Below are 21,017 nucleotides of genomic sequence, written 5' to 3' on the forward strand. Positions count from 1 at the left end.
AAATAGAAAGAAAGAGAGAGAAGAAAGAAGGAAGGAAGGAAGGAAGGAAAGAAAAGAAAGAAAAAAAGAAAGAAAGAAAGAAAGGAAAGGAAAGGAAAGGAAAGGAAAGGAAAGGAAGGAAAGAAAGAAAGAAAGAAGAAAGAAAGAAAGAAAGAAAGAAAGAAAGAAAGAAAGAAAGAAAGAAAGAAAGAAAGAAAGAAAAGAAAGAGAAGAAAGAAAGAAAGAAAAAGAAAGAGAAAGAAAGAAAGAAAGAAAGAAAGAAAGAAAGAAAGAAAGAAAAAGAGAAAGAAGAAAAGGAAGGAAGGAGAAAAGAAAAGAAAAGAGAAAAGAAAGAAAGAAAAAAAAGAAAAGAAAAGAAAGAAAAGAAAAGAGAAAAGAAAAGAAAGATCCTAAACAAAATGTAGCAGATAGGATCTTGGCTGTAGCGCAGGAGTAAAAAATCGTTTTAACTTAACACGCTCTAATTGTCATTTACATTAGCAGAGGAGATAAAAACAGTCATTTCAGTGAATATGGAAAATGCATTTGATAAGGTCCAATGCCCATTCATGATTAAAAAAATTTTTCAGCAAACTAAGAATATCTAACCTGATGAAGGATATCAACCAAAAAATCTCTATAGCAAGCATCATTCTTCATTGTAAAACACTGAAGACATTTTATTCAAAATCAAGATAAGGATGCGAAGTATCATTGGCTTCTCTTCAGCATTATGCCAAAGACCTATATCGTTGTAAGAAAAATAATAATGAAAAAATAAGGATTGGGAAGGCTGAAGCAAAGTTGTCATTATGCATAGATGAAATGATTACATTAAAAACCTTCATAAAAAGTATTATAAATAATTTTAGTAAGATTGATGGATTACAAAAGTTCAATGTATAAGTCATTTGTATTTCTATTCACCATCAACAGAGCAACAAACAAAAAGTATTTTATTTTTTAAGATTTCATTTATTTACTTTAGAGAGAGAGAGCACAAGCAGGGAGAGCAGCAGAGGGAGAGGGAGAAGCAGACTCCCCGCTAAGCAGGGATCCCAGTGTGGGGCTCGATCCCAGAACCCTGAGATCATGACTGAGCTGAAGAAAGACACTCAACTGACTGAGCCACCCAGGTGCCCCCGCAAAACGTATTTAAAATAGCAAACAAATTTGTAAGTGATCTAGGCATAGATCTAACAAAAGATGTTCAAGAACTATATGGATAAAACTGTATGAGAGAAAACAAAATTGGCCTAAGGATCCTGCAAAGGAAAGATTGATGTGTTGGCGCCAGCCCCAGTGCTCAGCCCTGTAGCGTTGCTAGAACGCCACAGCAGCCCTCGCGGTTAGCTTCCCTCATCCCCGTGTTCAGGTGAGTGAATTCAAGTTCATACAGGTTCTTTTAGGGTCCTGGAGTTACTACCGTGGGGAAGCCATTTGTGTTCCTTTGAATATGATGTAATTTATGGAGGACGTCTCTCGTGATTCAGGAAAAACAAGTTGATAAGGGGGCCCTTTGCTGCTCAGACCTGTCACACTAGATTGATTTTAGGAGATGGTATCTACAGGGCAGGAAGCAGTGACAAGAAGGTGGAATTCTTGGTGCTGCTGCTGAGCTAACTCTGGTTTGGACTGTGTTGAATGACACGGTTGCAAGCCATTGGGAGCACTGAGGACAGTGACTCGACTGAGGCCTGAGTCAGTGAACTCCCGAGCTTTAGCTGTGTGAGCAGGACACGGTGGGAGAAGGTGAGCGGCCAGGCATGAACAAGAGGGAGGAAGAAAGTACTAATATCTCTTCATATCTCTTCTCCAGGTCAGCAGAGTAAGCAAGAGCACCAGCCCTTGGTTATTTGAGATAAAGGCAAATATACCGGATCACAAAGGACCCATTGTGATCTTCATATCACCTCTTACTCATGTTAACAAACAATAATGCTTACAAAACCGTGCTTGGATGTGTCAGGATAGGCAAGCAGGCATTACGCTCTTTCAGGAAGCCAGAGGCTTCCTCCGTAGGAGACGGACCCTGATTCCCCAAAGTTCTGCGCCAGCCTCCCTGACAGGTGATGGGATAATTAGGGGGTGAATAGGCCTTTGAGGAAAAAAACATTAAAATACTTCCCTCCAAGAGATTGTGATATGAAATGTTTTGTGGGCTAAAAGAGACATCATCAATTCAACATAAAAATGTACACTTTCAAAAAAAAATGTACACTTTCATCCTAGCTTTTCACATGGCAGACTGATTTAAATAGGACAATATTATGAAAGCGTAATCTTTCAGGGATCCCTGGGTGGCGCAGCGGTTTAGCGCCTGCCTTTGGCCCAGGGCGTGATCCTGGAGACCCGGGATCGAATCCCACGTCGGGCTCCTGGTGCATGGAGCCTGCTTCTCTCCCTCTGCCTGTGTCTCTGCCTCTCTCTCACTCTCTGTGTGACTATCATAAATTTAAAAAAAAAAAAGAATAATCTTTCATTCTTTCCCACTTGGGTTTCAGATTAAGGTCAGACAGTATCAAACAGTTAATGAAATTATTTTCAAGTGATTTAATTTAGGAGTATTTCCTTTTCATTATATTTCATTAGCAGCCTTCAAAATGATAATTTAACATAAATTCCTTACACTCTGACCTTAATATTTCAGTATGATTCTTGTCAAACATTAAAAAGATCTTTTGGGGGGACCTGGGTGGCTTCATCAGTTAAGTGTCTGACTCTTGATTTTGGCTCGGGTCATGATCCCGTGGTTGTGAGATGGAGCCCGGTGTTGGACTCAGTGCTGGACGTGGAGCCTGCTTAAGATTCGCTCTCCCCTTTTTCCTCTGCCCTTCCCCTCTGAATGAATGAATGAATGAATCTTTATTTTGAAAGTTACAGAGAAGATAAAGTTCTTCTAGATAAGTAGCCTCATTATGGACTAATTACAATTTATGCATATCTTAAATAGTTTGACTTAGCAGTAGGAAAAATCATTGTCTCTCTGTAAAGATTAGATTTAAATATTCTGGATTTTAGGGTCATCATACAGTTTGCCATGAGTTTATTCCTTGTTACCTTCTTAGTGCTGGCCTCACAGACTAGAATGCTAGTTGCTGTGGGATGTTCTCTCCAGTTCCATTCTGCAGAATTAATCCCAGAAGAAGATACATCCTACATTCGTATAACTTGCTAGTGTAACATGATATTATGGCACAAAAATACCAAGTTGAGTGCCTCACATTTAAAACCTGATTCTGCTCCCTCCTTACTATCTTGGGTAGGTTTTCTAAACATTCTGAGCCTCACTTTCTTCATCTATCAATGTCTAGTTTCCTCAGTTGAAGGGTTAAATAGATAATATGAGAATGCTGTAATTAGCCCTAATATATTATATTAACTTTAGGTGTTAATGTTACTCAGCGTTTTATTTGATTCTCAATTATATTTTTATTTGACCCCTTCCCTCCTTATATATCCTACAAAGTATAAGCCCAGTAAGCTTCAAATGAATGAATTAGTGAGTGAATAAATGCGTGAATATTTCTGTGAACACTGTGTGCTATTAGCTATTATGTGAGTTTACTGTGTGTGTGTTCACAACAGAGCCTCATTCATTCTCTCAAAAATGGAAGGAGTATTTATTGAGAGCCTGTTCTATCTCAGAGAACACAGGAGCAGTTTCAATCTTCATGTTTTCAGGGTGGAATTAGTAGTTTGCATGTGGGTCCTTAAAATGGAGACGATTTCATTGAAAGGGTAAGATTTTAAGTTTTGTTTCATGAGATATCAGTAATGTATTTGCTTCTCTTTTTTTAAATATCCAAGTATGGGGGCCTGGGGGCCTCAGTGGGTTAAGTGTCTACCTTCAACTCAGGTCATGATCCCAGGGTTCTGGGATGGAGCCCTGCATTGGGTTCCCTCCTCAGTGGGGAGTCTCCTTCTCCCTCTCCCTCTCCGACTCCAGCTCTCCCTGCTGTGTCTGTCAGATAAGTAAATAAAATATTCAAAAATAAATAAATAAATACCCAAATACATTCCTAATTTCATACTCTGAGAGTTCTTTCTAAAAGTAAGTGGTTTTCAGTATTTGTTGAAGACGCATGAGAAAACGTGCTTCAATTATATCACAGTTTCCCTTTGAAGGTTTGTGTATAGTGACAAGGGAAAATGCCTCTTTGTAAAGCATAATATTTTTCTAATGGATTTTTAAGCATTTGATTCTTTCCCATTGTTTACCAGTTAAAATTTTTCTATCTTTTTTCCATAAGTATCTTATGTTTATCCCATAGAATCTTCTTCAGGCTGTCTTCTATACCTTTTTTCCTTTATTATTTTTTGAAGATTTGTTAATTTATTTCAGAGGGACAGAGAGCAGGAGAGGAGCAGAGTGAGAAGGGGAGGGAGAGAATCTCAAGCAGATTCTGCACAGAGTGGACCCGGACATGAGGCTCAATCCCAGGACCCTGAGACCATGGCCTGAGCTGAAATCAAGAGTCAGATGCCCAACTGCCTGAGCCACCCAGGCACCCCATCCTTTTTTTCTTAAAACAACTTTGTGAAGATATAATGTACATAATTTACATACATACAATGAAATACACCCATTTAAGCAGTGAGTTTTGACAAATATATTTGCCTTGTAATACCCATCACAGTGAAGACATAAATTATTTCCATAACCCAAAAAGTTGCCTGTGCCTCTGCTGTCAGTCTCTCTGGCCTGAGTCCCAGGCAACTACACATCTGCGTACTATTACTGTGGATTTACTTTGCCTTTTCTAGAATTTGATATAAACTACTTTTCATGTTCATGGTTTTTTTTTTCCACTCAGCACAATATTTTCAAGATTCATCCCTGTGCCCGTAGTTTGTTCCTTTTCATGGCTGAGTAATATTCCACTGTAGAGATACATCACAATTTATCCATTCAGCTACTTCTGAACCTTTGTCTTGCGTCCAGTTTGGGGCTACTAATTAACAAAGCTACTATAGACCTCTGTCTATAAATTTTTGTGTGGGCATATGATTTTATTTCTTTTGGGAAAATCCTGGAGTAGAATGACTGTATATGTCTAACTTTATTAGAAACTGCCAGAGTTTTTTCTATAGTGGCTATAACATGCATTCCCACCTAAAATCTAGTAGTTTCGGTTCTTCCATAGCCTCCACAAAACTTGATACCATCAGCCTCTTTTATTTCACCCTTCCCAGGGTATGTGTAGTGTATCTCCTTGCGGTTTTAACGTGGCATTTACCTTATGACTAATGGTGTTGTGCACCCTTTTATGTGTTTATTAGCCACATATGTATCTTCTTTGATGAAATGTTTATTTGCATCTTTTGTCCATTTTGATTTACATAGAAATGAGATTCACATAATATAAAGCTTACAGTATTATACAATCACCACTTCCTTCTAGTTCCAGAATATTTTAGTCCAAAAGGAAATACCATACACAGGAACCAGTTACTCCCCAATTCTGCCTCAGTTTACCCCCTAGCAACTATCTGTGTTCTGCCTCTATGGATTTAACTATTCTAGGTGATTAATAGAAATGGAATTTAATGATGTTTTGTATCTTTAGTCCATTTCTAAAAGGATTGTCTTTTTATCCTTATAGGATATAGAAATAATATTTCTATTATTGTCAATAATAAGTTTTATAATTCTTTAATCTAGATACAAGTCCTTTGTCAGATGTATATTTAGCAAATATGTTCTCCTAATTTGTGATTATCCTATTCATTTTCTTTTCTTTTTAAGATTTTATTTATTTATTCATGAGAGACACACAGAAAGAGGCAGACACAGGCAGAGGGAGAAGCAGACTCCCTGCAGGGAGCCCAATGCGGGACTCGATCCCAGGACTCCAGGATCACGCTCTGACCCAAAGGCAGATGCTCAACCACCAAGCCACCCAGGTGTCCCAGCCCTTTCATTTTCTTAATGGCATCTTTTGAAGAGCAGTTTTAATTTTGGTAATGTCAAAGTAACTTTTTGCCTACCCCAAGATTGCAACAATTTCTCTCCTGTGTTTTCTTCTCAAATTTTAGTTTTCTAAATGGGTCTATGATCTATTTTGAGTTCATTTTTGTGTATAGTGTGAGGTAACAGTTGAGTTTTATTTATTTATTTATTTATTTATTTTATTTATTTTTTCTTTTTTATTTTTTTGCATATCCGGTTTTCCTACTACCTTTGATAGCAGATGAAAAGGACTAAAATAAGAAAAATGGAAGTGCCAGGGTAGCTCAATTGGTTAAGTGACCAACGCTTGATTTCAGCTCAGGTCATGATCTCATGGTTATGAGCTTGAGCCCCACCTCAGACTCCACACCCAGCTTAAGAGTCTCTCTTTCCCTCTCCCTCTGTCTCTCTCTTTCTGGAAGGAAGGAAGGAAGGAAGGAAGGAAGGAAGGAAGGAAGGAAGGAAGGAAAAAAGGAGATAAGCAGAGAGGAGGGGAAAGGAAAAGAAAAATGATTAGTTGCAAGTCTGTTCAGGAAGTGATGATGATGTCCTATTCACTTACTCTGCACTGTCGAGTGGTCATCCCTCCCTATCCCTGGTATATAGTGATGCGCCATGGTAAACAGAGTCTTTCTGAGGAATTTCCTCATCAAGAGGAGATGTAAAGATATTAACATCTGAGGTTCCCCAGCTATAAAATGGCCCAGCCTGTTCACCCATGTGTTGTTCATGGTTGATGAGTTCTTCCAACTACCCATTGGGAGAGTCCAGGAAGATTGTTAGAGCCCTGTTCTTAAATAAGAACAGACAGCAGAAGCCTGAAGAAAGCTTCTTAAATGAAGTTACAGATACAGCAACCATAAAGAGGAGCAAAGAAAACATCTTTTAGAGCTTAAAAGAGAACTCTTAGAAGTTAAACATATAAAAAGTAGAAATTAAAAAAAATAAAAAGTAGAAATTATGAAGAACCTAACTAGAAGCATCGGAAGACAAAGTTGAAGCAACTGCCAGAAAGAAGTGGAAAATAAGAGAGAAAAGTTAATAAAATTAAAGAACTAGTCCAGGATGTCCAATAATCAGAATGAAAAAAGAGAAAAAGTGAAGGGGAGGAAGTATCAATGAAATGACAGAGGAGAAGTGACTCCACTGGAAAAGACCCATCAAGGAAGGATATTTCTCACCCAGTGCGTAGAAACAAATCTGTACGAAGGATTTTATCACCATGCAGTGTCCATGCCCTTGGAACTAGAACAGAGCTCAGCTCCTGCAGAGAAAAGAGGAAGACAAAAGCAGTTTTGGACTTGGAATGGAAAAATTATTTACAATCTAGAAATCTATACTTAGTCAAACTGCCTATAAAGTTTGAGGATAGACTATTGACAATTTCATGAATAATTTCAAAGATTTTAGCTCCTAACTTCCCCTTTTCAGGAAGCTAAAAGATATGAGCTACTAAATTGAAGTCAATTAAGAAAGGAAGATATAGGATATGGGAAATAGCAAATCTAACATACTAAAGCAGCAAAGTAAATCCGTCTGATTTTCTGACAAGAGATCCTAGGATGGCTATGGCGCTCAACAGTCCAGATGAGAATGAGGCAGAGGCCCCAAGAGAGTCTCTTCGGGGCATAGTACATGTGAGGTTCAGCACCCTGAAGGAACATTTTGGTAATTGGCAGAGGTGTAGAATTTATATTAAGTACATAGAAAACTAATTTAATGATCTATACAGAAAAGGAAAAGTGATCATGTTTTATTATATTTAAGACTACAGATTCCTTAAAGCATCCTTTTAATCTACATATTTTGGCATGTGATATTTTTATCAACTAGTTCAAAACACCGTTTCTTCTCCATGATGATTTCATATTTGACCTATGAGTTGAAAAGGATGTTGTAAAATTTCCAAATGGAGGATTTTTAAAAGTACATATTTTTTTTGCTTTCTCATTTAATTACACTGTAGGCAGATAATGTGTTCCATACAATACTGATTCTTTGAAATTAATTCAGACCTGCCTTATGGCCCACTGTCTAGTCACATTTTATAAATGTCCTACGTGTGCTTGAGAATTCACTTCTTCTAATTGCGGCAGTTTTTCGAATTGCCTATCCAACAAGTTAAAGTTGTTAGGTATATGCAAGTTTTTTCAGATCTTTACTAATTTTTTTCCTCAGATTGATTTTAACAGTTGGCATGGATGGGTTGAAATCTCCCACAATGATGTTGGATTTGCTTGCTTCTCCCTATAGTTTTGTCAGTTTATACTCTATATGTTTCAAGGCGGAGAACATAAAGATTTAGAATTATGTCTTCCTGGTAAATTGAGCTTTTTAAAAATCAATATTAGTCACCTCTCTATCTTAAACAATGCTTTCCCTCCTAGAATCTATTTAGTTTAGTCTTAAAATCACCTCTTTAGCTTTCTTTTTGTTAATATTTACCTAAAACATTTTTCCCCTCCCTTTCAATACTTCTCTGTTTCAGGTTTCCTGTCAACATAATTTTTGTTTCTTTTTTCCTTCAAACTGAACATGACAAACTTTGCCTTTTAATTGACAAGTTTAAATCATTTTTATTCCATTTCAGATGTACATACACTTGTGCCTACCATTGTACTTACTACCTTACATTTTTCTTTTTTTTTTTTTTTTATGCTTTTTCTTTGCATGTTTTTGGAGGGTTTTTTTGTTTGTTTTTGCAAAGATTTACCTTTGCAATGGTTTTCATTCCATTTTTTTCCATATAGTAATTTGGAAGTTATATACCCTATTTATGTTCTTTTTTTTAAAAAAAGATTTTATTTATTTATCATGAGAGACACAGAAAGAGTCAGAGACATAGGCAGAGGAAGAAGCAGGCTTCCTACGGGGAGCCTGATGCTGGACTCAATCCCAGGACCCCAGGATCATGCCCTGGGCCAAAGGCAGACACTCAACCACTGAGCCACCCAGGCATCCCTAGCCAGATAACTTTCAAACCATCCTGAACACCTATGAATTCAACCTGAGATATAAAGAAAGAACAGCTGTAACTCTAAAATAGAAGAGTGACCACTTCTTGCAAGAGAAGCACAGAAAGCCTTCAGAAGCCTTCAGGGAACAAAGACCTCACAGGGCAAATTGCGTACAGTGAGCCCGGCCACGTGGCAGGGGCAGGGCATCCCCGCTCAGGCACAGACACCTGAGAATCAGCGCAGCAGACCCTCCCCCAGAAGACCAGCTGGAAGAACAGGGGAAGAGCAAGTTTACTGAGCAAGCATACTGGAAAGCTCCAGGACAGAGGGAAAATAGTATATAGAACTAGAGGGTTTTTTTCTTATGATTCATTTACCTTTCAGATTAAAATTTTCCAATGCTCTTTCTTTTTTATCATAACAATAATATTTTATCAACTCTTCATTTTTTAAGTTTTTTCTTTTTTGACTTTCATATTTTACAATTACATGTTATAGATCTATTCCTCATTTTTGTCTTCCTTTCACTGTATTCAATTTAATTTTTGTACATATATGTAAATTTTGCTTTTAAAAAAATAATTTTGGAATTTATTGCCTTTTAACATACAGACCAAAATACACTCAGAACCAACTGGATCACCATTTGGGTCCACTCTGTGAGGTTATATTCTCTCTCTCCCACCATCTCCCTCCCCCGCTTTTTTTAAAATTTACTTTTCTTTTTCTTTTATTCTCTGGTCCCTGACTTCTTCGGATTTGTATAGTGTGTATTTTGCTTGGGTTGTGGTTGATGTTTTTGACTCTGTTTATTCATACAACTATTTTGCACTGGACAAAATGATTAGAAGAAAGAGTTCACCACAAAAGAACCAGAGATAATACTCTCTGCCACAGATCTATTGGATATGGATTTAAGCAAAATGTCAGAGGTAGAATTCAGAATTACAATTATTAAGTTATTCATTGGACTCCTATTAGACAAACGTTAGGCTTTCTCATTCTATTCTCTGTACTTCTCTTTTCACTCATATTTTTTATCTCAGCTGTCAACGTGCATTCCAGGTAATTTACTCAAATTTATAACCCAGTTCACATATACACATTCTTCAGGTACATGTAACCATTTGTTTATACCTATTCAATAACTTTGTAGTGTTTCCTTTTTGAAAGATCTGTTTCATTCTTTAAATCTACCAAGTCATATTGTATAGCTTTTTGTCTTGTATTTATATCTTTGTGATTTTACCTTTTTATTTTTTATTTTTTTTTTTTTTTTTTTTTTTTTTTTAAGATTTTATTTATTTATTCATGATAGTCACAGAGAGAGAGAGAGAGGCAGCGACACAGGCAGAGGGAGAAGCAGGCTCCATGCACCGGGAGCCCGACATGGGATTCGATCCCGGGTCTCCAGGATCGCGCCCTGGGCCAAAGGCAGGCGCCAAACCGCTGCGCCACCCAGGGATCCCACCTTTTTATTTTTTTATTTTACCTTTTTAAAATAGTCATACCATATTTCTTATCTTTTAATTCTAATGTCAGGTCCTCAGGAGGTCTGTTGTTTTTTTTTTCTTTACTCTTCCCACATAGTGGATTGTTTCCTTCTACTAGTGATGTTTTTTAAGATTTCATTTATTCATTTGAGAGAGAGAGAAAGAGAGAGAGCACAGGAACAGGAGAGAGGTGCAGAGGGAGAAGGACAAGCAGACTTCTTGCTGAGCATGGAGCCTGATGCAAGGCTTGATCCCAGGACCTTGGGACTTTGGACCTGAGCTGAAGGCAGACACTTAACCTACTGAGCCACTCAGGCATTCCGGTACTAGTGATCTTTATTCAAACACATGTTTGTTTGATTTTACTCCATAACAACTAATGATCAAACTAAAGGTGATTTCCTTTATATATAAGATTTACCTTTGCAAACTCTTGTGAATCAGGGGGGTCCTGTGAACCTGGGAGAATTAATCAGGTCTAGCTTCTAAGCAGTAAAGTTCGTTGCTTCAGATTTAGCATTCCTTTGTTCATCATTTGTTTGTCATCTGTTCTTTCCCAACATGTACTTTCCTATACACCCTCATCTTTAAAATAATTTTGTTCGTCACAGTCTGTTTGGTGGTGTTATTTACTGTCCTTTTTTTTCCAGCTTCAGTAAATATTTTCTGAGAATGTGCCACTTTTCAGTAAATATTTTTTGAGAATAAGTACGGCTTCATTTACCTGAATTATGAAATTCAGAGGATTGGAAATTCAGTCATAAACAGGTTTTTATAAGTGCAACTCGTTGAATTTAAAAGTTGGGAGGAATCCCATATGTCACTGGACATCCATCATGTCTGTGTTGCTGTCAGCAGGGATGCTGGTTTTTGTCCTGCTGGAGTATGCATGTCTGTAAACATGTACGGTCTCAGAGAAAGCCCCTTATTATTGTTCTCTTAATAATGTTAGACCGGAGCTTTTCTCCTTGTTGAGCATCCATAGGAAATAGAAATGTTTCCTGTTATAACAGTATAAAAATGGGGAGAGGGAATAGTCTCTTTTTGGGCAGTGGTAATATATTTTATTTGAAAGGATGATCTTTGTGTGCTTTTAAACCACATTTGACTTAGGGTTTAGTTTTTTGCCAAAGAAGAATTCTGTTTCCTTCTGTATTTTGTGGGTAGTGATCCAAACACCTGTAAGTACAAATCTAAAAGTACATATTTGAATTCAACTTTCTTTACCTTGATTTACCTATTCAGGAAGATGATTACAACGGATTTCTAGTGAAGGAGAAGTAGATCCTGATCTCTCTAGTGAATTAAAAACTGTCTCTTAAGGGTGCCTGGGTGGCTCAGCCATTGAGCATCTGCCTCTGGCTCAGGGCCTGATCCCAGTTAGGGGATCGAGTCCCACATCGGGCTCCCTGCATGGGAGCCTGTGTTTCTGCCTCTTTCTGTGTGTCTTGAATGAATGAATGAATGAATGAATGATCTTTAAAAAAAAAAAAAAAACTGTCTCCTAAAAAATGTGAATACTTTTTTGTAGAGTGTGCCTTCTCGTGCAAGATGCCTATGGAATGTTCAGTGAAGTCTACTCTGAGGGCTCCATCTTAAAGGACCAACAGTTGGAAGGGAAGTCCTGCAGCCTGATGGGAATGAAGGTTCTACAGAAGGCCACCAGAGGAAGGTAAGGACACTCTGTAATAGCATCTAGTTGGCTGCAATGGCTGGTTCTTTTATTCCTGTTTTATGTCTTTTTTTTTTAAGATGTATTTATTTATTTGAGAGAGAGGAGAGCACGCAAGTGGGGAGAGGGCAGAGAGAGAGAGAGAGGATCTCCAACAGACTCCACACTGAGCTCAGAGCCTGTGGTGGGGCTCAGTTTCATGAACCTGAGATCATGACCTGAGCTGAAATTAAGAGTCAGATGCTTAACCAGCTGAGCCACTCAGATGCCATTTGTCTCTTATTTATAAAGACAATAAACTAAGATCCTAGATTTTGCCTATAAAAGTAGGCCAGAGCTGAGTCGAGCCCAGAAAGTACTTCTAGGGGAAAAAATTGTAATTGGCAACAAAAACAATTATGCAGATTTGTTAATCCCAATTTTATTAAAAATTAAGAAGGTAAAAACTGTTATGTATGTGTGTTTTAATTCTAAAGGTTTGGGACGCCTGGGTGGCTCAGTGGTTGAGCATCTGCCTTGGGCTCGGGGTGTGATCCTGGAGACCCGGGATTGAGTCCCTCATCAAGCTCCCTGCATGGAGCCTGCTTCTCCCTCTGCCTCTCTCTTCTCTGTGTCTCTCATGAATAAATAAATAAAATCTTTAAAAATAATAATGATAATTCTAAAGGTTTTTTTCTGTATGTTTTCTTAGTTAAAAAACAAGATAGCTTTGCATGAATCAGTTTATGTAAATGAAAATATAACTTAGTGTAAAGGCATTTTATAAGCTTTAAATAAAACTCTTAAGTTGTCACATCTTTTTGCTTTCCATTGTAAGAAAGTTTTGTTCTCTGTCAAGGTTCATGGTACCACACCATAAATGTGGCTTTGGATAGGCAAAGTAGAATGGTACATAAATCTGGTCCAAACTATGACTAGTATATCTCCAGTAATCATCTTAAATCTATAAATTAGGAAAAAGAAGAAACATTTTAATGGCACTATCCAGTCACATAGAGAATTAGTGTAAACAGTGAATTGGGGATTTTCTCTCTTATGGTTAATCTCTCCTTCTTTGAATAGTGTGTTATTTTAACTCTTTTGCTGTTAATTTTTAATTTAATTATAGTAACATCTGATCTTATACCAGTATCCGAGAAATGGGGAAAAAAAAAAAAACATTGTGAGTATATGATGTTCTGATTCTGAAGCAGTTATTGATAGCATCCTCCAGTGATTTGCATAATGAACATTGTGGCCATGGTCATTCTAACTTGTGGACATTTATTGACTCTTCTCCTGACTGACCTTTGTAGGCAGTCAGTGTCCCCAGAGGCCACAAGTCTATGTCTCATCTGCCTTTCGTATGGTACTGTGCGAGTGATGGCTCTTCCCAAGGGCTTGTTCTCCTGAGAGACATAGAAAGATCCCCTATAAGCCCTGGGTAGAGAGATATGAGAACATTTTAATTGATCATGCAGATTTGTTGTATGAAAAATGCTTCCTTTTGCTTATAAAAGAGTGACTGTGTTATAATGTAATTGCCTTATGGATTGGAGGTGGGGAGAGGTTTGTCCTGATATTTAGAAAGCGTATCTACTATGTGAAAAGCTTAATTGGATCACATGAAACTTATCTGTATTTAAGGCTGAACCTCATTTAATCCTAAATTTTAGAATCACAAGCATCTGAAAAGACTGTATAGTTGCAGTACGTGGTGTCGCAGCCCTGACGTACTGACCTAACAGGGTGAATGCTCTCAGGGCCTTGTGGGAGGTAATCTTCCTGGGCGGGAACTCTACGCATAAGCCTCCCACCTGAGCACACCAGGATGCACATGGGCTCCCATCATGGGAGATCCTCCATGTGGAGCAGCAGAGTTGCTCCGGCTGCCAGCTGCCCTGATGGGCTGGAGGCCAGACAGAGGCTGCTCTGGGAGGCTTCTTGCTGCAAACTATAGCACGTAACTTCCTGTGGCAGTTGTACTGGTAAATGACAGAGCCACTGCAGTCCTGGCCTCTTTGGCTCTGTAAAGTCTGTGTTCTGTTACCATTATGCTTTATAGTCATATGTGTTCTTAATATTTAATCTGCCTTTTTGTTGGTTACAAGGGGAGCCCTACTACTATCTGCAACATTCCCATAGGAAATTTTTTTCCCACAGGAAATGCACCGAGTATTGCCAATAATTCATTTATAAACAAACTTTTGGAACCCATACCATTTTTAAGTTTGTGACTAAATATTTGATTTTTAATTTCTTCACGTATATAATTAATTTTATTTTGGCACACAGCTATCTAAGTAAATGTTTAGATTGTCTTTTTGTTCTTTTGGAAGCTATATTTCTTCAAAACAAATTACTAAATCGTTTAGGAATGCTGGATGTTATAATTGCCTATTAGTGATATCATCCATTGTCAGTCATCCATCCATGGCCCAGTAAACACAAATTGTCTCTTTTACTTTTTCCCAAATTATTGTGTTTCATGGCAACTCCTGTAAACTCTAACAAAATATACTTCTCATAAACCATTAACAAAATGTATTTACTTCCCAAAATTCAAGCTAAAATGATTAATTATAATTATATAATTCCAATATCTAATACAGAAAATAACTTTTTTGCCAACTGGAAAATAGTTGTGTGTTTGGGCTAAGTCATGAAGTCTCTTAGATTTTGGCTACCAGACTTCATCTGATCCTCTCTTCTAGTGATGGAAAATCACTCCTCTCTACAAAGGCTAGGAGGTAGACCGATGACCTCAGAGCTGTCCAATCAGACAGATGTGCTGTTGGACCAGTGTGCAAGGAATGCTGCTCTGTCCCCCTGCCTCATTTGGGAAGGCTTGCAGAAAAACAACAATCATATCTTTTGTATTTCTCTGACATATTTATGGAGTTGTATGTCCAAACTGACTGCTTAGAGTGAAAAGAGTCAGAAAAATAGTCTGGATTTAAAGGAAAAAAAACTACCATTTTCAAAAAACACTGTTGAGGCCTGTTCACTTAGCAGAATGTGGAGCTCGGCCTGGGCTTTCCTCCTCTCAAGAGCAGTCCTTGCTATTTGTCTAGCGCCTCTGTCCTCCCAGGGCACCTCCCCTGACCTTTGTCTTCCCATGTGGCCTATACCAGCAGTTCAGTGGTCAAATGAGCAGAAAAGTCACATGACTTTGAGGTCATAATTCTATATGAACTTTATCTTTTTATTGTTGATTATTATATGTTTTTATTTTTATATGATACGCCCATACTGAGGCGGAAAAGAATTTGTAAAAAAAAAAAAAATGTGTTAACCCCATAGGTATGGAAAATATAGCTAGCCAATACTTTGTAGGGGAGGAGAAATTCTTTCAGTTCAGAATACCTACTGGGTATTCGTGTCCCAACTTGTTAAAACCCACTAAGCTCTGTGTCTAAAATGACTAATTTACAGGTTCTACTTGATTGAGATCTGTTGACTGGCCCTTTAAGAGAAGACTTTATTAAAGAGTAGTCAGTGCTCACTATATACAGAAGGCGCTACCTGAATACCCAGAAGGGCAAGGAAGCAGTTGACATGATCCTTGACCTTGAGTTGCTTCCCTTTGAACAGAAAACTAGACAGGCACAAGTATTGGAGCAGCTAATGTTTTAAGTGACTAGATCATAACTGGCTGATCTCAGATTTCATAAAAGAAGTTAGTGAGCACACATGCTTTAAACATCCTGGCCTGGCAGAAAGAAAAGTTCTCTTCAAATTGGTAAGATGTTATGTGTGAAGACATACGTGTCGGATCAGGAGAGATGTATGCAAAAGGGGAAATGAAAAGGTTTTTTGAAAAGATAATTCACTCATTTATTCTATAACCATTTAGTGCCTCTTTGTGCTGTGCCCCTGGCTAGTGGCTGTGACACTGAGCTCTGAGCTAAATTTTTGGGATTTATCCTAAACCAGAATATACTGAGGTATAAAGTCAATTTAGATAAAGCTGTAGGTCCTATTTTTTAGGGATCTTCATCAATCCAAGAGAAAATTGGGCCCCCTGAGAGATTTTGAGAGAAGAAAAGTAGAGGTAATAAAAATGAAAATGGAGTTAAGGTTATCCTGCTATTGTACCTATAATGGATTTAAGATAGAGAGAGAGATTGGGGGCGGGCTGCAGATTCAGAAACTTCTGTAGGAATTGAGGGAAGAAGAACAAAAAAACAGTTAGGAACTAATCTTAATTTCTGATACCTATAGGCAGCTCCACCAGGAGTGTAAAAATAGACCATTCCCTCTAAGAGCTCACCGGCCAGCAGGAGAGCCGGGGTGACCCAGGCAGACACTGACTGGCAAATGCCTAATACAAAGAGCTGTGGGCCGATATGATAGCAGCCACCTTTGAGGGAGGCTCAGAGGGCAGGTCAAGATTTAGGAACCCTGAAGAGAACAGGAAAGGCCTGGGGCTAAGTACTAGAATGAGGAGGGGAGGGAGGACTGTCTCCGTTATCTCCTTTGGGAGCCAGACTGAAGATAAGGAGAACTGCTGTCTGGTCAGCTTTCATGATAGAGTGAGGGGTGGGCACTTTGTGTGTGGGGTGGTACATTTCAGATCAATAATTATTGTTTTAAGTATCAATTTTTGTTTTCAAGGTAACATATTAAGTACTGATAAATTTTATATCAAAGCCAAGTTTAGTTAATATGCTTAAATACCAACCCCATAGTCAGGATCCAAAAGTCCTTTACAAGGCCGCATGCGAGTCCCCAGCTAGCTGTACTTGTGGCGGGTCATCCCACCGCTCAGGCTCCTGCCGTGCCCTGGGCCTAGAATGCTGTGGTTTCCTCCTGGACGTATTTAAGGCCTGCCTTTCCCTCACAGGCTGGCCTTACGATGCTCCTGCACGAAGACCCCTGGCACTGGTAGCCAGCACTGTTTCCTTTATGTCCTGCAGGAGTTACTGCTTGGTCACCTCCCCTTCTCCACCTGGGCACCCAAAGGTCACAGTGCTACTCACTGCAGTGTCTATGCCCAGGACTCTGGGGTTCCTGCTGACCTATGTCCCACCAGAAAGGTATATACTTTAATATAAATAAGGGTGACATCATAGGCGTAAATTTGAGTGTGTTCATTTTTTTAGTAATAATATGCAAACATTAATGATTTTATGAGAAATCTTGGAATGGCTCTCCCAAGCTGGCCTGCACCATATGCCAGGCTCTGAATCACACCAAGACATCAGACCTTGTCTTGGTCGTTGTCACACTCCTTTGCCATGGTTGATTAGAATGCCTGGTGGCCAGTAGTTCAGACTGGCCTGCCAGTTGTTGGGCTCTGGGAGGGCAGGTGCTGTTTCTTGCTCACCATTATATTTCCTGGCACGTGATAGGCTCATAAAAATATTTGTGTAATGGACATTGATTGTGCACTTGGGTTTATCTTAGAATTTTCCTCAACAAGATTTAGGTGTATATTTTTGTAAGTAATAAGTGGTAGTTATTGGAGCTCAATTTTAGCAGGAAAAATGGAGACCATTGGGTCTCAAAACTTGCATCCAAACAGGTACATCCGTGTGAACATTTGGACATGGACCTTTGGTTTCCTCACAAAGTCTAAGGGGATATGCATGGGGTTGTGCTGTGAAAACACTTCATCAAGGAGAGGGAGAGTGTGAATGTCCATTACTCAGTATTTCACAGCAAAAATTTTTCCATGCATTGCACTTGGTTTTCTTGTCTTTCTTAGTCCTCACAAGAGTCAGTAAAGAAGACTCTGCTGTCACCTCCATCTTAGAGGTGAGGACAGTTGGCCCAGGATCACACAGTAGGTCACACATATGACAAGCTCCAGTGTGCAGTGTCCTGTGGAGACCCTTGCTTTCACTCCAGCTGAGTGTGACCCAGAGTACACAGAAGTGCATGGAAGGGAATCATTAGGATTCATTCAGTGCACATTGGCTGGGTTGGGTTAGGATTATTACTGAGGAACCATTTCAGATGCTCCTTTAACAGGAAATATGTGGTGGTGAGAGCTCTCCTTGGGTAAGACACTTACGTAGTAATTTCCTTCCTTTGACTTTCCCTCTTCAAAAAGGCCACCCTTTTAAAGAGCCACACACTTCCCATGGGGTTTGAGGTCCAGAATCTCTTTGTAAATTGCTGTGGTTGGAAACCCTCCTTCAAGGGATGTTCTTAATAATAATTTCATTATTTTGAAAAATAAAATTATTCCTGGGGTTCACTTAAGTTTCTGGAAGGTGAATAAAATGTCAGTGAAACAGAGTGTGCTAAATCTTGAAACCATTGATGCTCAAAGAAGCAAAAGGAAGCTCTCCCTAAATAAGCATCATGCTATTGATTTAAGCCCTTATTCAGTTTAGAAGTATGTTTTGTGTTTTCCCTATAGATTTTGTTTTCTCCCTGCCATTGTTTCTTAGCATGACTATTTTAATTCAAAATTAAATCTTTCTATTGTCCTTTAAAATGAGATTATTTTTGAACTCTATTTAACAATTGTACAGGGAAACATAAATAGAAGTTTAAGTAAGCAGATCTTTCCAAGATTGTATCCCCTCTTTTCTTCAACCTTTCTTGGTTATTGTGTATATGTTGTTTTTGTGTTCTGGTGTATTTCTGTCTTGACATCATTTCTTAGAGAATTTCTTGTGTACCTGTGCTGCCCACACCCCCTTATTTTGGTGCTGTGGTGTTCTGTAATATGAAGACACCCAAATGGACATTCTGCATGGAGGCGAAAGGGTTTTAACTTGAAGCCAGGAGACCTGGATTGTATCCTGGCTGTGAGTTACCAATAATGGTAACTCTGGCCGCTGATGCCCCTGGAAATGAAATGAGGAGACCAGATAACCTTCAGGCTTCTTTGGGTTTGAGGTTATTACATGCTCTTTCAGGGAGGCTTCTACTTTTAGCTTTGTACACAAAGATATTTCATCCATTTGAACATCTTTTACTTAAAATTTTGAACCTGTTTAAACAATCTTCTTATAGATTAATTTGCAGCGTTGCCATCTCTTTGGTAGGTATGGAGCACACATCTTTGGCTGAGCATAATAAACGTAGTAAACCTTGGAAGGTCTACTAAAGTAAGGATTACAGCCAGCTAATTGTGACTTTCAATGTAGAGCATTTTACAAGGTAAAACAAGCTCTATAAAATTTTTCTTTGAAATAGAAACGTTCTGGGCAGCCTGGGTAGCTCAGCGGTTTAGCGCCGCCTTCAGCCCAGGCAGGGCGTGATCCTGGAGACCAGGGATCAAGTCCCACGTTGGGCTCCCTGCAGGGAGCCTGCTTCTCCCTCTGCCTGTGTCTCTGCCTCTCTCTGTGTCTCTCATGAATAAATAGGGATCCCTGGGTGGCGCAGCGGTTTGGCGCCTGCCTTTGGCCCGGGGCGCGGATCCTGGAGACCCGGGATCGAATCCCACGTCGGGCTCCCGGTGCATGGAGCCTGCTTCTCCCTCTGCCTGTGTCTCTGCCTCTCTGTCTCTCTCTGTGTGACTATCATGAATAAATAAATAAAATCTTAAAAAATAAATAAATAAATAAATAAATAAATAAATAAATAAATAAATAAAATCTTTAAAAAAATAAATAAATAAATAAAAGAATTGTTCAATAGGTAAACGATCATGTTCAGGTATTAGCTTAGCCAAGCACGACAGCACAGGAGAGCCTTTCTCAAACACACCATACACACGCCGGTCTCACAAATTTTGTACTTGTTTCTTCTGCAAGGGTCTCACCCACAGAGTGAGAAAAATACGACTCTGTGATAGAGGAATTTGCCTGTTTCACCCTAATCCCAGCCTTGCTATCACTGCCTAGATGTGTGTACCTCTTAATGTGATGCAGTACGAAGTATACAACATTATCTGGGGTATTCTGGCCCAAAACTATTTAAATAGACTTTGATCAAACCTTTCCTAACTTCCAGTGTATAGTGTAGATATTTTGATAGAGTCAGTGTTACCTGGGAATACTGGGTTTGCTCACTCTCCTTCTTACACCTCTCCCATTTCAGTTTGGTTTAATTGTATCCTTTTGAATTTTCTTATTGGTACTATGTATGCCCCATATTCTTCTGACTTGGGCTTATAAATTCCTTCCTGTTTTTGTTTTTATTTTTCTTAATTAAACCATTAAGTACCAATAACAAAAAATAAAGAAACTAAGGTTTGATGCATGATACTTCCTGGTTATCTTATTTTTTCTATGCATCTATGCATGGATGCAGGGTCTGCTTTGGGGGGTGATGAAAGGTTCTGGAACCAGATAGAGGTGACTGTTGCACCACATTGTGAATGTACTAAATGCCCCCTGAATTGTGTACTTCAAAGTGGTTCATTTTATGCTGTATGAATTTTGCCTCGGTTTTTAAAAAGAAAAAAAGAAAAATGAACTGATTGCCTAAAAAGTGCTTACATGGAGTTACAAAAATGGTACAAATGTTTCATTAAGTCCAGTTGGAGAAGAATAGTTTCTAAATGGAACCTCTGAGCATAATTTCACATATCTCAAAAAGGGATGACTAAGAATAGGGGCTCAGAAAGTTACTTAACCTTAAACCATTATTTTGGAGAAATTAAGACAAAGATTTATTAAATAAAATGGGCACTCCTCCCAATCATTCATCACCTTTATCTTCTGATGAAAGATCCTTAAGGTAAGAAAGCTATTTTAGGTCTCTTCTAATTTGTTTTCATTATCAGTGATAGTGAAAATCAAGCCATTGATTAAAGCATAAAAAGAAGAAAAAAAAAAAAACAGATTGCAGCAAGGCTTGGCAAACCCACCAAGCTGATCACAGGAAGAGGACAAGTGACAACCACATACCACCTAAAAGATTCTCTGAACTTCACAGGTTAAGCATTAACCATTGTCAAGATTATTACCCTAATAGCGTTTAGAAAAACTGTTCAATAAAAATAAATTTGCATTGCTGTCCATTAGATGAAGAAATTCTATTTTAACTATGGGCTTTTCCATGTTTCTTCCTCTTCCCTT

General features: G+C 38.6%; 1 protein-coding gene across 12 annotated transcripts in view; it reads left to right on the top strand.

Moving 5' to 3' along the window:
• Positions 1 to 21,017, top strand: part of SPIDR (scaffold protein involved in DNA repair) — a 452,576-nt gene that overhangs the window by 379,494 nt on the left and 52,065 nt on the right. For all 12 annotated transcript variants that reach the window (XM_077885985.1, XM_077885987.1, XM_077885986.1 and 9 more), the window contains one exon: positions 11,914 to 12,054. In XM_077885985.1, coding sequence (XP_077742111.1) covers positions 11,914 to 12,054 — 141 coding nt within the window. The remainder of the gene's footprint in view (positions 1 to 11,913; positions 12,055 to 21,017) is intronic.

Source organism: Canis aureus, chromosome 37 (genome assembly GCF_053574225.1).
Source record: "Canis aureus isolate CA01 chromosome 37, VMU_Caureus_v.1.0, whole genome shotgun sequence".
NCBI lineage: Eukaryota > Metazoa > Chordata > Mammalia > Carnivora > Canidae > Canis > Canis aureus.